General features: G+C 45.9%; 2 protein-coding genes across 2 annotated transcripts; one reads left to right on the top strand and one right to left on the bottom strand.

Moving 5' to 3' along the window:
* On the top strand, window positions 1-6827 carry TMEM52 (transmembrane protein 52). Its single transcript, XM_081341448.1, has 5 exons — window positions 1-79; window positions 1097-1140; window positions 1792-1836; window positions 4934-5103; window positions 5590-6827. Exons 1-5 carry the CDS (start codon window positions 14-16, stop codon window positions 5910-5912), a joined length of 648 nt encoding a protein of 215 aa, XP_081197574.1. The 5' UTR covers window positions 1-13; the 3' UTR covers window positions 5913-6827.
* A 327-nt stretch (window positions 6828-7154) lies between these two features.
* Window positions 7155-12528, bottom strand: CALML6 (calmodulin like 6). The gene is made up of 5 exons (XM_081341455.1): window positions 12339-12528; window positions 10388-10562; window positions 9103-9247; window positions 8903-9003; window positions 7155-7450 (listed from the first exon to the last, which is right to left on the bottom strand). The coding sequence occupies exons 1-5, from the start codon at window positions 12339-12341 to the stop codon at window positions 7404-7406; spliced, it is 471 nt and encodes a 156-aa protein (XP_081197581.1). The 5' UTR covers window positions 12342-12528; the 3' UTR covers window positions 7155-7403.
* Window positions 12529-12542: the final 14 nt, after the last annotated feature.

Here is a 12542-nt window from a genome sequence, read left to right as displayed (position 1 = left end):
TCCCCCGCTGCCCATGGCTTCAGCCCGCCGAGCCAGCCCGGCCTCTTCCCTGCTGGTGGTAGCCGCCATCGGGGCACGGGTGAGTGGCTCTGCGCCCGCGATTCAGACCGCGATCGCTTCCCCTTCCCGCCGGAGGATGCTGGGTTCGCACGACCCGTGGAACACCCGTGGCCTGCCTTCGGGTTTGCGTCTCTTGTGAACCGGCGCCCCTTTCTAGCGGGTCGAGAAATCCGGCCTGCCAGCAAACGGGGGAGGGAGAGCGGGCTTAAATCTGTCACCCAGCCTGGTAAATGCTCCTTTTTTCGTTTTGTTTTTTCTTCTTCTCCAGCCTGTCGCCCCATTGATTAAATCTGAACCCGAGTTTAATTCCGACTTTGGGGGTCATTCGCAGTTGGCTGATCCTCCCCTTCTCCCGAGTTGTAGTTTGTAAATCGTGGCAGGTGGTTTGGCCTGGGACAAAAACTCAAAAAAAAAAACAAAAACCCAAAGCCCTCCTTTAGATTTTTCAGGTTTTACTAACTAGGGCCTGATGAAAATCTTAAAAAACGCTGGGAAAAGTGCGGTGTGTGTGTGTGCTTGCTTGACAATCCTAAAGCATTCCCCCCCCTCCGCCGTCCTTGGTGCATAACTTAGTTTATAGTCCAATCTGAATAAACGTGTTCAATAGTCCATCTCTCCGTTCTTATTTTTGTAGAACAGTGAAGAATACGCATTTCAGGTTGAGTGAATCGCAGCAGATTTCCCTTTGAAATCAAGCCAATCTCTGGTTAGGGAAGAACTTCAAGGCAGAATGAACAGGGCTTGGAGTCCAGAACAAACTTGCTTTCCGATGTTTTGAATTAAAGTCCAGGAGTGCGTACGTGTTGTGTTCACACAACATTTTTGAGTTTGTCCTCGAGCCAATGCAGGGTTTCTCAACCTCGGTTGCTGACAGATTGTGTGGACTTCCAAGTCCCAGAATTCCCCAGGCAGGTTGAAGTCCACCCATCTTCAAGCAATCAGGGTTGGGGAAAAAAAACTAGGCTTGCATCTTTTTTAAGAAGCCCCCAAACTCTCTATTCTGTGCTAAACTTCCCGTCTTTCTCCCCTCCGCCAGGCTGTGCCTGCCTTTTGCGAGATCATCTGTAGCAGCCATCAAGAGTAAGTAAATTTTAAGTATCTCCTTGGGGTAAGTACAGCTAGTCCTGGACTGAACCACCACAGCTGAGTTCGAAATTTCTGTCGTTAACCGAGACGTTTGTTAAAAGTCAGCTTTGCCCCCATTTCACGGCCTTCCTTGCCACAGTCGTTGAGTGAACCATTGCAGCTATTAAGTCGGTCACATAGTTGTGAACTGAATCTGGCTGCCCCGTGGACTTTGCTTGTCGGAAGGTCGCAAAAGGGGATCACGGGATCCTGGGACACCGCCGCCATCGTCAACGTGAGCCACTTGCCAAGTGTCCAGATTTTAATCACCCGACCGATGGGGGAGGCTGCAACCGTGGTAAGAGTGAAAAACAGTAATAAGTCATGCTTTTCAGTGCCGTTGGAATTTTGAATGGTCATTAAATGAATGGCTGTAAGTCGAGGACAACATGTATGTGCCTTTCAAATTCTTAAAAGGTGCTGTTGAGCCCCCCTGTTGGTTTTCTGCCTTCCAGTTACTCACCTCTGAATTGGAAGTGACAAAACCCGCCTACCTTTTCTGTCTGTTGTAGGAATTAGCAAGCAGCTGTTGGGGGATCAGGTTCTTGTCTGGTTGTGTGAGTGAGTTGGATCAAGTGATTGACTGGCGGCTTCCTTCTCTTGCAGATGTTCCGAACAAGGGACCAGCTGGACAAGCTTGTGGTACGTTTGGTAAGTTTTAGTTTCGTCCTTCCTGAAACTCTTCTTGTCCAAATGCAAATCCAGACCGGAGGGACCTTGATGTCCCTCAGAGGGTGCTAAAACGTGGTTTGTTTTAACCACCCCTTTAGAGATAAATCAAGGTTTGAATCCAGAGTCTCAAGAAGGAAACTTAGCCAGCAAAAGATTATTTTCCTCTCCGCATTTGGAGAGGGGATACCTGCATAGCGGTTGAAAAGCAGTGCAGGTAGTCCTTGACTTATGACTACATTTCAGCCCAACATTTCTGTTGCTCCGCTAGACGTGAGCTTTGCTCCATTCTATGACCTTTCTTGCTACAGATGTTAAATGAACCACGCCAGTTGTTAAGTTAGTAACACGGTTCTTAAGTGAACGTGGCTTAGTTGGGTCATGAGACGTCTGGAAGAAAACAGCAAACTTGGAGAGCGCGAGGGATCGCTCTGTGCTTGTCCCATTCTGCAAGCCCCACTCCCCTCCAGCACTGATGAGGTTGTCTAGCTGGGTCGTGAAACGTCTGCGAGGAAACCGCAAACTCGGAGAGCACCCAGGACCGCACAGCTCAACCGTCAGCTACAGATATTCTGTTCTGCGGTTTCTGAAAGTTTTAGCACACATACAAAAAAGGATTTTACCCACTACGGTTCCTTTTGTCAAACATTCAATTAGTTGGATTCAAAGGTGCCTCCCGGTATTTAAAGAATCAAAAGAGGATGCTACGAAACTGCGATTTGCACCGAAAAAAATGCTGCTTTTTTAAAAAAAAAATGTACTTAATTTCTTGCACCATCCAGTCCAGTTCCAGGAACAAGGCGCAGGGTGGCTACCGGTAGTTCTTAACTTAAAACCACAATGGAACCCCAGATTTCTGTTGCTAAGCCAGACAATTGTTAAGTGACTATTCCTCATTTACACGACCTTCCTTGCCACAGTTGTTAAGTGAGTCACACGGGTGTTAAATGAATCTGGCTTCCCCATTGACTTTGCTTGTCAGAGGGTCACAAAAGGGGATCACGTGACACACACACACACCTCCGGGACGCCGCAGCCGTCATAAGTACGAGTCAGTTGCCGAGCATCTGAATTTTGATCTCGTGAACGTAGGGATGCTGCAACAGTCATTAAGTGTAAAAAATTTTTTATTTTTTTATTTTTATTCCATTTATATCCCGCCCTTCTTCGAAGACTCAGGGCGGCTTACAAGCTTAGCAGTAGCCTTCATTCTATGTATATGCCTGCTTATTAGGGCTTTCACACACACCCCCCAAGCGGCATTATTACAGCTTAATTGCCCCCAACAATCTGGGTCCTCATTTTACCTACCTCGGACAAACTGTACTAGAGTAGAAAAAGTTACATTTCTGTACTTACATTTGCATAGATGTATCCCTACATATACAGATTCAGAGAAAACTTACACACTGGTTTATTGTGGAATTACACTTCCCTACAGTAATGGCTGGGAACCCTGGGATTTGTAATTCCTCGCCCAAGGCAGGAGCAGGGACCGTGCCAACCCCCTCTGGTTCTAGGGCCCATCCTCCTCTGCCTTTGTTCTTTTGGATAAATTAATCAGTTCCCTTCCCAACTGGCCAACATTCTTGCCTGCCGCGGGCGGGCGTGACTCAGAAACACACCACGGTTAGTGGGTCAACATCCTGGGCGGAGTGTATGAGAAACTTGAGAAGCGGCCTTGCCTAGAAAGAGTGGGTGGACTTTCTTCCTTGCGATGATTCAGATGGCTGGGTGGTGGCAGCGAAGTCAAGCACGGGGCAGGCCCTTCTGCTCATTCTGGCTTAGCTTTGGGGGATGTTTGGCATATTTGAGGATGAGGTCAGGTTTCTATCTACTTCTCTGCTTCCGGGGAAGTTTTGAGAATAAAAATAACCAGGATGGTTTAAGCCGATGGGGTGCGACTGCTCGTTTGCATCCAGCCTCTTAATTTGCAGAAGCCACCCAAGTGAAGCAGCCGTTGGGTGCCCAACATCCTAGGGAACCTTCCTAGGAAGGTCAAGTCATGACATTCCATTAAGCTGTGAGGTGCTTCACTGCACAAGATGGTTGTGAAGGCAGAAATTGTGTCTTGCCAACCCAGCTTCAGTGCATTGTGTAAACCTTCTTGGAGTCAGACTTCTACAATTTTGGCCTTGCTGGCGTGGGCGATGCCGTTTTAGGAGCTTTCTAAAAAGAGTTTGCAACCAGGACCAAAAGAAAAGAAAAGAAAAGAAAAGAGAAAAGATTGGCTCAGGAATTCTGGGAGTTGAAGTCTACAGGTCATAAAGTTGCCGTAGTTGTCCATCCTCCATTCCTGCTTGTTAGCCATCTTGCTTGTGACTGATAAATCCTTGCTCGACGATCCCCGTTTTTCCTTATTATGAGAAAACATCCTTGCTGGATTAAAATATGCATATATTCCTTGCCCTAAGAAGAGAAATCAGATGATAAAATGACAAAGGGTAGTTCTTCTGTGAATCATTAAGGAAGGACTTAGGCAATGTTTTACCTAGAAATGTTAAATCGCTAACTTTCTGGGTGCCTGCTTCCCGTTTTCCCCCGTCTTCTGGCGATCTGCCTTACTGCCCTGTGCACAGATTGCTTAATCGTAGTGCAAAAGTTTTATGAGATTTTGTTTTCTTCCCAAGCAGGCAGTGAGGGCTATAATTGGTGGGGGGAGGAGACACGCATGGACATGCACACATACACACACACACATAAATGCACAATTACACTTGCATTTTTAAAAATCCTCTTTGCCTATGGAAGTTTGCACATTTCTGGGCCTTGCAACCCACAATTACATCCAGTCTCAGTGATTATTCCAGAGAAGGAATAATATGTGGGTGACTTCAAACCTCCAAAAAAATGGCTTCACAGAGCAGGGGGTCTTCCAACTCAGCCCTTTTATGACTTGTGGACTTCAACTCCTTCCTTCCTTCCTTCCTTCCTTCCTTCCTTCCTTCCTTCCTTCCTTCCTTCCTTCCTTCCTTCCTTCCTTCCTTCCTTCCTTCCTTCCTTCCTTCCTTCCTTCTCTCCCTCCCTCCAACCCCACTTACAGAGGGGAAATTCATCTTTTCCCATTTTCTCCCCACAGGATTATCCTGCTCACTGTGTTTGTGCTCCTGATGTGCGGGATCGGAGCCAGCTGTGCCAAATTCTGCTGCCGCATCAAGCAGCCACTGCGCCAAACCTTCCCGCCCCACGCGCACGACCTCACTGTCATCCCCATGGAGCATGACAGCACCGCCCACAGCACCGTTACCTGTAAGTAAACCCCACTTTTTCTGACGTTCTCTCAGAATCCAGAGTTTTGGGCCTGACCTGTGGGGACCATCCCCCCTTCATTTCGTTGGTGTGGTTGCTGGCCGTTTGAAAAACCATCTGATAATCTTCAGGGTATTTATACAACAGGAAAAGTTGCTGTGGCTAACTAAGTAGTCTTATCTAAGTCCTTGTTGACATTGGAGACTCTTGCAGGGAGACAGTGAATTTTATTATTATTATTATTATTATTATTATTATTATTATTATTATTATTATTATTATTATTAGTAGTAGTAGTAGTAGTAGTAGTAGTAGTAGTAGTAGTAGTAGTAGTAGTATTTAGATTTAGAAACCACCAAACCTCCAGAATGATTCTTTTTGTGAGCTGCTCAGAGTCGCTAAAAATGCGTTGCGCAGCCATATAAATTTTCTTTAAAAACAAGCATTGCAGGACCAACTTATCTTTCTGCTTCGTTGTTTTTACAGCCTACAGCTCTCTGCAGTACCCACCCAACGTCTCGCTCTCACTGCCTTATGGAGACCCGGACAGGAATACGGTGTGTCCTCCGGCCTATAGCCTCTACGCCATAGAAATGCCCCCCTCCTACGATGAGGCCGTCCGAATGTCCAAGTCCCACGCCGAGACTCCCCCAGTGGGCCAGAAACCGGACGGCAGTGCCTGTGAACCAGCAGCCTCGCCGAGGGAGCAGCACGAGGCTCCCAGGTCGCCCGAAACATCCGAAGGCAGCCCCATGGAGGTCCAGGAGGACCCAGGAGGTGCATCTACTTCCTCCCCCGAGCAATCCTAGGGGTCTCTTCGATAGGGGAACAGGAGAATGTGGACCGAAATCATGATGGACAAGGAACATTTGATCATCTGCGCTTGGATGCCTTGGCTTTGAGGGACCTCTACCACCATCAGAATCTCCTGAGAATGTGCCATTGGACATTTCGAGAGGACTGAAACAAGATGCTCGCCGTCCGCGTCTGAATTATCCAAGGTGAAAAACAAAGCTTTTTGGGGGGCGGGGTCACGAGACCACCCCTTTAGAGGTTAGCTGCCTCGAGTGCCTTGGATTAGCAGAAAATGGCTGGCTGATGGACTTAAAGGGGGTCAAAGGGTCTCTTATCCTGCACCCTGCCGTTGGTGGGGAGGGGGGAAATGAGAGCAAATACAGATTAATCTCTCTTTCTTGTGGGAAGACTGGATTTTCTAGCAAATTGCTGAAATACGGGATTCGTTGCTGTGTAACGGCCAAGCTTGGACCCAGAGCCCGTTTTTTTAAAAAAAATTTCCCTACTTCTTCTTTCGATAGACTGGGCAATATTGTCACGCTACCAAGGTGGAAACTCTTTCAAAAAAACACAAGGTCCTTTCGTTTTATTTCAAATCAAAACCGGAATACGGTTTCTTGGCTCCTGCGGCCCTGATTCCTTCGTCTGCTCCAAGGACATATTTCTGCATCCAATGGGGATGTCAACTCCGCGTTGGGATATTTGCGTTCCTGCTGTGGATTTACAGAACGATGCTGTCCTTTTGCCAAGAAAGCTCTGATTTCTTATTTTGCATCTAGCAGGATTCTGCTGGACCACGAAGCGTTTTGTATTTTAGGTATTCGTCGTAAAAAATGCTTATGTTTATATCTCTCTGTGAGTGTATTGTGCTGCATATAGAAGATCAACATATTGGGAGAATGCTTATATAAAGACTCCCCTGATCATTTTTTCCCCATTGATCTAATTCCTCGTAGATAGTGTGAAAGTCATTTTTTCCAGCATCGTCATGACTTTCAGCAGTCACTAAACGACCTGTTGTAAGTCGAGAACTACCTGTATAGGTTTTAAGTGGCTGGGTGGATACCATCATTCTGGTTGAATACCAAAATGGCAGCTTCACACAATCCACTGGACTAAGGCTTAACAAACCAGGTTACAGCTTAGCAGAAGACACAGCGATCCCTTTGCTCCCCGGCTCCTGCGGAGTTTTGAAGGACACGCAGGGCTGCATGCAAAGTACCAAGGCCACCCGTTTATTGCCAAAACCTCGCGTGTTCAATTTGACCCAGGCTTTATTGACAAAACTCAAGCGAGGACAAATTCTGTCCAAACGTGGGTCTACTAAAGGTCTCAGCTCAGGAAAGTGTTTGTTTCGTCCTCAGCTTAAAGACTCTGGCGGTGTGCCGGGGTTGGGACTGCGTGTCGCTGTTGGGTGTCCAGGTTCCGTCACGGTTACCCTCTTGGCATCGTCGGAGGAAGAGCGAGCAGACAGGAGAGACGAACCGAAAAGTTTCTCGGAGGTCTTATTGAGTCAGTTTGAAGGACTCGCCTGTCATCATGGCCACAAATTCTAGGAAGGAGAAAACAAATGTAGAGCAAGAAGGTAGAAATGTGGTTTTTTAGCCCTGTCCTTCCTTGCCTTCCCCCCCAAATACACTGACAGGATGCTGCCAAGGCTGAACTTCAGCAGGCTGGGTAATTTTTCCACCAGGACTAGCCCTTCTGACAAGCAAAGTCAGTGGGGAGGCCAGATTCATTTAACGACCGTGTTACTAAGCAACAGTGATTCACTTAATGACTACGGCAAAGAAAGATGATAAAATGGGGCAAAACTCACTTAACACAACCGTCCAGCTAAGCAACAGAAATTTGGGGCTCAATTGTGGTCATAAGTTGAGGACTACCTGTATATGCAGAGGCAGAATAGATAACTGCCAGGGTCTGTTACCATACTGTCATTGGATGATGGGTTAGGCCAGGGTTTCCCAGCCGTGGTAATTTTAAGAAATGTGGACTTCAACTACCAGAATTCCCCAGCCAGCCATGAGAAACGTATTTCCCAGTGAGTCTAAGGTGGGTGAATTGTCATTTATCCTGCGAAATGAGCCCACACCCACGTTAACCCACTCAAAGTTAAAAGCAGCACAAAATCAAATGGTAAAGAAGTCAAAATCTCAGAATAAACACTAAGAAAGTCCCTGAAAATTAAATTTTGCTGTGGAATAAATCAGCTTCCATCCAGATGGCGCCGTCTAGTGGAGAATGGGAGGAATTGCCAGCCTCTTTGTCTTTCGTGCTTTCCCCGTAATTTCCCAATTTATCTTTTATTCTCAGCTTTTTAACCAAGCTGTGTGAGAATTCTGGCTTTTGACCTCCAAGACATCTCGTGGGGGAGACTGTTTGTATCTTTGCATAAGATAAAACAGGCAGTTAAGCAACTTGTTTACAGCAAGCCTAGGCAGATGTTGTAACTTGGTTTCATTTCTGGCTCTTATTTTTAAAAGTAAAGTCTACCGGTCTAGCTAACTGCAAAGATGGAGCTGGAAGACAGCACTAAGCTTAAAACGGAGGAACAGATGTGCAGCATTAACAGCATCTCAGCAATATAACAAGCCAGCATCTAAATTCTTCCAGAGGAAGATATTCTGACAGGCAGCTTGGAGAGAAGTAAGAGCTTTTAATTCTAAACTACTGTAACTGGGGAATTGGAAAAGTTGCCAGCATTTCTCACGGTGTTGTCATATGATTGCTATGAAAACTGCACACATGTATCCATATAGTCTCCATCGCTATTTACCAGCACTGTTACCTTTTCAATGTTAAGAATTAGCATTATCTCTTTTTCCCTCCCCATCCACTTTCCTTTAGTGTCGAGACATTTTAGACTGTTGACCTGCAGGCCAGGAATTGTCTGATCCATTCCAGGACCTTTCAATAAATTAAAATATCCACACAGTCTCGATTTATGTAGAACCTTTTGGCTGAAACCGTTGGAGGATGGGCACGATTATGCTTCCAGTACCTTCGTAGTCAATCGTCCCATCTCCGTCCTTGTCCGCTTCCTTCATCATGAGTTCAGCTTCCTGCTCGTTCAGGGGTTCTCCAGCGTTCATCAATACGTACCTAAAATGGCAGAGAAGATGAGAAGGCTTGAAGTGCTGCTTACGTTCTCGCCTTGGGTCTGGATCCAGGAGGCTCCACTTCCCGCCTTTGGCTGCTTACTTCAGCGTGTCCCACTCAATGTAGCCCTTGTGTTCTTTGTCGAAGACTTTAAAGGCGGCTCTGAGTTCCTCGTCCTGATTTTTGGATTTCTCGTGGTAAATGCCCATCAACAGCAGAAACCCGTCACAGTTGAAGGTGCCTTTTTCTGGAGGAAAAAGAGATTACTGAGGTCAAATCTGCCTAGACTTGCTCCTGATCAACTTTATTTTTGGGTGGCTGGCATCTTTTTTTGCAGAGATGGATTCTTCCCACAAAGGTTTGGCGACTCGGAAGGAGGCAGGAGGGCAAACAGCAGTGTCGTGAGGTCCCTCGATGGAACAGAGAGGATTATTAAGCCTACTTTAAGGCTGTTACGTTTGATCTCAATTATGGGTCACCTTAGGAAGCTAAGAAGTCAGGAGGACGGGAGACCACCAGCAAAGCTTGAATAGTCAGCTGGGCAGCCAAAGAGAATGAAAACCTCAGAAAACAGCAATAGCAAATCACATGGGTATGTCAAAAAGTGATCACAAATTGAGCTTTGCTCAAAGGAGATTTTAAACATGAATACTAGAAAATATCCCGGAGCTCAGTTTGATCAGTCTTTCAGCAGAACTGCAGCCAAACTCATGTTTGCAAGCCTTTGGGCCCTATTTCCAATGTCATTTGTTCTTTTAAAAAATATTTTGATATTAAAATCCAAAGTTCCCATTTTCTTTAACGCTTTTTTTTTGTAACCCTTTAGCAACAGGGATGCTTATTTTGCCTTCTGGGAAATTAAGCTTTGGCTGGTTTTGCTCAAAACATGGAAGGGGGTTAGGCTGTCTACACTTCCCAGCAACTTCTGCATTAGGTGAAATTTGCATAAACCTCTTCAAAGAAGTCACAATTTATCCTCTGGTGGGGGGAAGCTTTTCCCCTTGCCAAAGAAACAGAGCATTTGCATAATTGTTCATTTACAGCCGGGCTGTTGTGCTGTGTCTAGCTATAAATGCAACTCAGGTGATCAGGAATGGAAAGAGATCAGCCAAAGAAACAAGCAATCTTATTTTCTGAAACTAGGAAGGAAGCTCTTCCCTGGTGGGAGGGCTAAAGAAACCACATGGCAAGGATATGCAGGGCTCAGGAAGATGGGTCTTTGCATATGAAACTCCTGACAATCCTAGCAAAGAAGCTGTAACAGCCAGATTGTCAGACATGGATCAAGAGAACTGTGAAGGACATGAAATTCTGGAGGACACCAACAGTGCCGGGCCAGAAATTTTTAGGAGCCCAAGGCAACCCCCTGGGAAGGCAGCCATCTTACTGTCTTTGTCGACATCCTTGGCCATGTTGACCAGATCTCGCTTGGTGGGGTTGATCCCGACCAAACTCATGAGGCTTTCTAAATCATCGGTCTTCACCAAGCCGTTCCCTTCTTCGTCAAACATCTCAAAGATGCCTTTGTATTCGGTGATCTGCTCTGGTGTCAGCACTTCTGCCTGCGGTGGGGAAGGAAGCCGGTGTGAATGTTAGACCAGGAGAAGGTAGTCGGTGGGTTGACTGAGACGCTGCTTCTCCCAGGTGGCCAGCTGTGGCCCTTGAAGTTGGGGACAAAAGATTTAAAGAAGAAAGAGGCCGGGTCTTTACAGCCCTCCCGAAGGCTAGAAAGATAGGGGATCTCAACGATCTCCAGGGGGTGGCTGTTCCAAAGGATCAGATGGTAACACTTAACAGAGAGGAACGGGCCTAACCTATCAGACTTAGTAAGGATGGGCAGATGCCCTCAAGGAGAGGTGATCCCACAAGAAACCCAGCCCTGTGCCACGTAGGGCTTTCAAGGTGATAACCGGCACCTTGAATTACACCTGGACGGCAACTGGAAGCCGGTGCACTTCCCAGACCAGTGATGTTACTCAGGTGAACTGCAGGGTACCCAACTGCAACTGGTGGATGGTCTTCAAGGGCAGCCCCACTCACATTGCAGGAATCCAAAGGGGCCTCGACTAAGGCATGGGTGACTATTGTGATCCCTGATCTACTGAAAAACATTGCAAGGTGACCTGAAATTTAATTCCCAGCCATGCCTGGAATGTCTCATCTGGGGAAGTAAAAGTCAAAAGTCCTGAGAGGGAATAATACAAAACAGGTGTGCAATATTTTAGATAGGCAAATAAGCCTCATTTATGTCTTATAATGTGTATACGATCGTTTCCCCACCCCCACCCCCACCCCACCCGCATACACATACTGAGAGACTTTATTTTGGTAAATAGTAGAAAATGAATCATTTTCAATTGTCAGCAGCAGACAATAGACTTACAGCCTACTGCCAGTCCCACTCACTTGAAGAAACCCATTTTCTAGGATTATGAGAAAAGGGAAAATAAAATTTCCTTCTCTGCTTATTTTACTGACTCAGAAGGAGGGCTGCTGAAGCGTTGCAAGTTCCCTGCATTTTTGAAGAACAGAATAGAATAATTAGAATAGAATAGAATCTTTATTACCACTTTAATTGTATGCTAATCAGCATACATTAAAATGAATTTTTTTTTGCATTCAGGTCTCAAAACAAAGTGAAAAACGTGTGCTTCATATAGCATGCACTTTACTAAAATGCAGGGGAAATATATTCTGAAATTTGGAAAAGGGTCACTCTATCCCCTTTTAGTAAATGATAGTGGGTTTTCTCATTTAGAATTCGAAGGCACACGTTTTTATTCATGCTGATGTTCACAGAGTTTCCGAACGATTGCATGTTGTTTTTTTACCCACTTTTCCCTTTTATCCCTTCTTTCCTGCGCCGTTTCCCTTACTAGCCACCTCGAATTGAATCAAACATTGACTGTGGCCATGAAGTCGTCGTAGAAACCTATAAAGTTAAGCAAACTCAAACAGGTTTTCAGACCCCTGGCCTGGAGGAACTTTCATACAGAGGCACAGAATGGTACAAGCCAATCAGTCAGGAGAAGCCGACACTTAGAAACCAGGAAATTTTTCTGCAGAGGATAATCAAAACTTATCTGGGGTTGTCTTATAGTGATAGCCATGGAAGAGGATTGTGTGGCAAAAGAACTCCACTCAGCCGTCCAGCCAAGGATGAAGGGAAATATTTTTAGGATGTTGCAGTTAGGGGCCAAATCTCATTTAACAAACTGATTGGATATAAGGCAGCAAACAGGAAGCTAAAAAACCACAAATCTCACACTAAGCAGAGTAGCCTGAGATTCCTCTCCAGAAATAAGTTTTTTAAAATGTACTCTCAGTTCAAAACTCACCATTTCCTTAGTATTTTCAGCCTGGGATGGCACCCTTCAGCTAACTGGCGATGGGGTAGGACATGCGGGCAGGAATGGTGAGGAAGCTAGTCCTTCGTACAGTTAAGGAGAGAGTGCAGGAGCCTTTAACCCCAGGGGAGGAAGGATATTGGTAGCCTTTTATGGGAATGGAAGGTGGAGGATCCTATTTCTGGGGGAAGAAGA

The sequence above is a fragment of the Vipera berus genome (genome assembly GCF_964194415.1).
Source record: "Vipera berus genome assembly, chromosome: 17".
In the NCBI taxonomy this organism is placed as follows: Eukaryota; Metazoa; Chordata; class Lepidosauria; order Squamata; family Viperidae; genus Vipera; species Vipera berus.
The sequence above is the reverse complement of the archived record's forward strand: the minus strand, read 5'-3'. Positions and strand labels throughout refer to the sequence as shown.

Excerpts from the sequence above, each read along its gene's own strand:
- CALML6 (XM_081341455.1), bottom strand. Across the intron at positions 9,248-10,387 it reads CAAGGATGTCGACAAAGACA|AAAAAGGCACCTTCAACTGT; the intron begins GTAAGATGGCTG and ends TTTTTCCTCCAG. Across the intron at positions 7,451-8,902 it reads TGGGACGATTGACTACGAAG|AATTTGTGGCCATGATGACA; the intron begins GTACTGGAAGCA and ends TCTCCTTCCTAG.
- TMEM52 (XM_081341448.1), top strand. The coding sequence starts at position 14 with ATGGCTTCAGCCCGCCGAGCCAGCCCGGCCTCTTCCCTGCTGGTGGTA. Across the intron at positions 80-1,096 it reads TAGCCGCCATCGGGGCACGG|GCTGTGCCTGCCTTTTGCGA; the intron begins GTGAGTGGCTCT and ends CCCCTCCGCCAG. Across the intron at positions 1,141-1,791 it reads ATCTGTAGCAGCCATCAAGA|ATGTTCCGAACAAGGGACCA; the intron begins GTAAGTAAATTT and ends CTTCTCTTGCAG.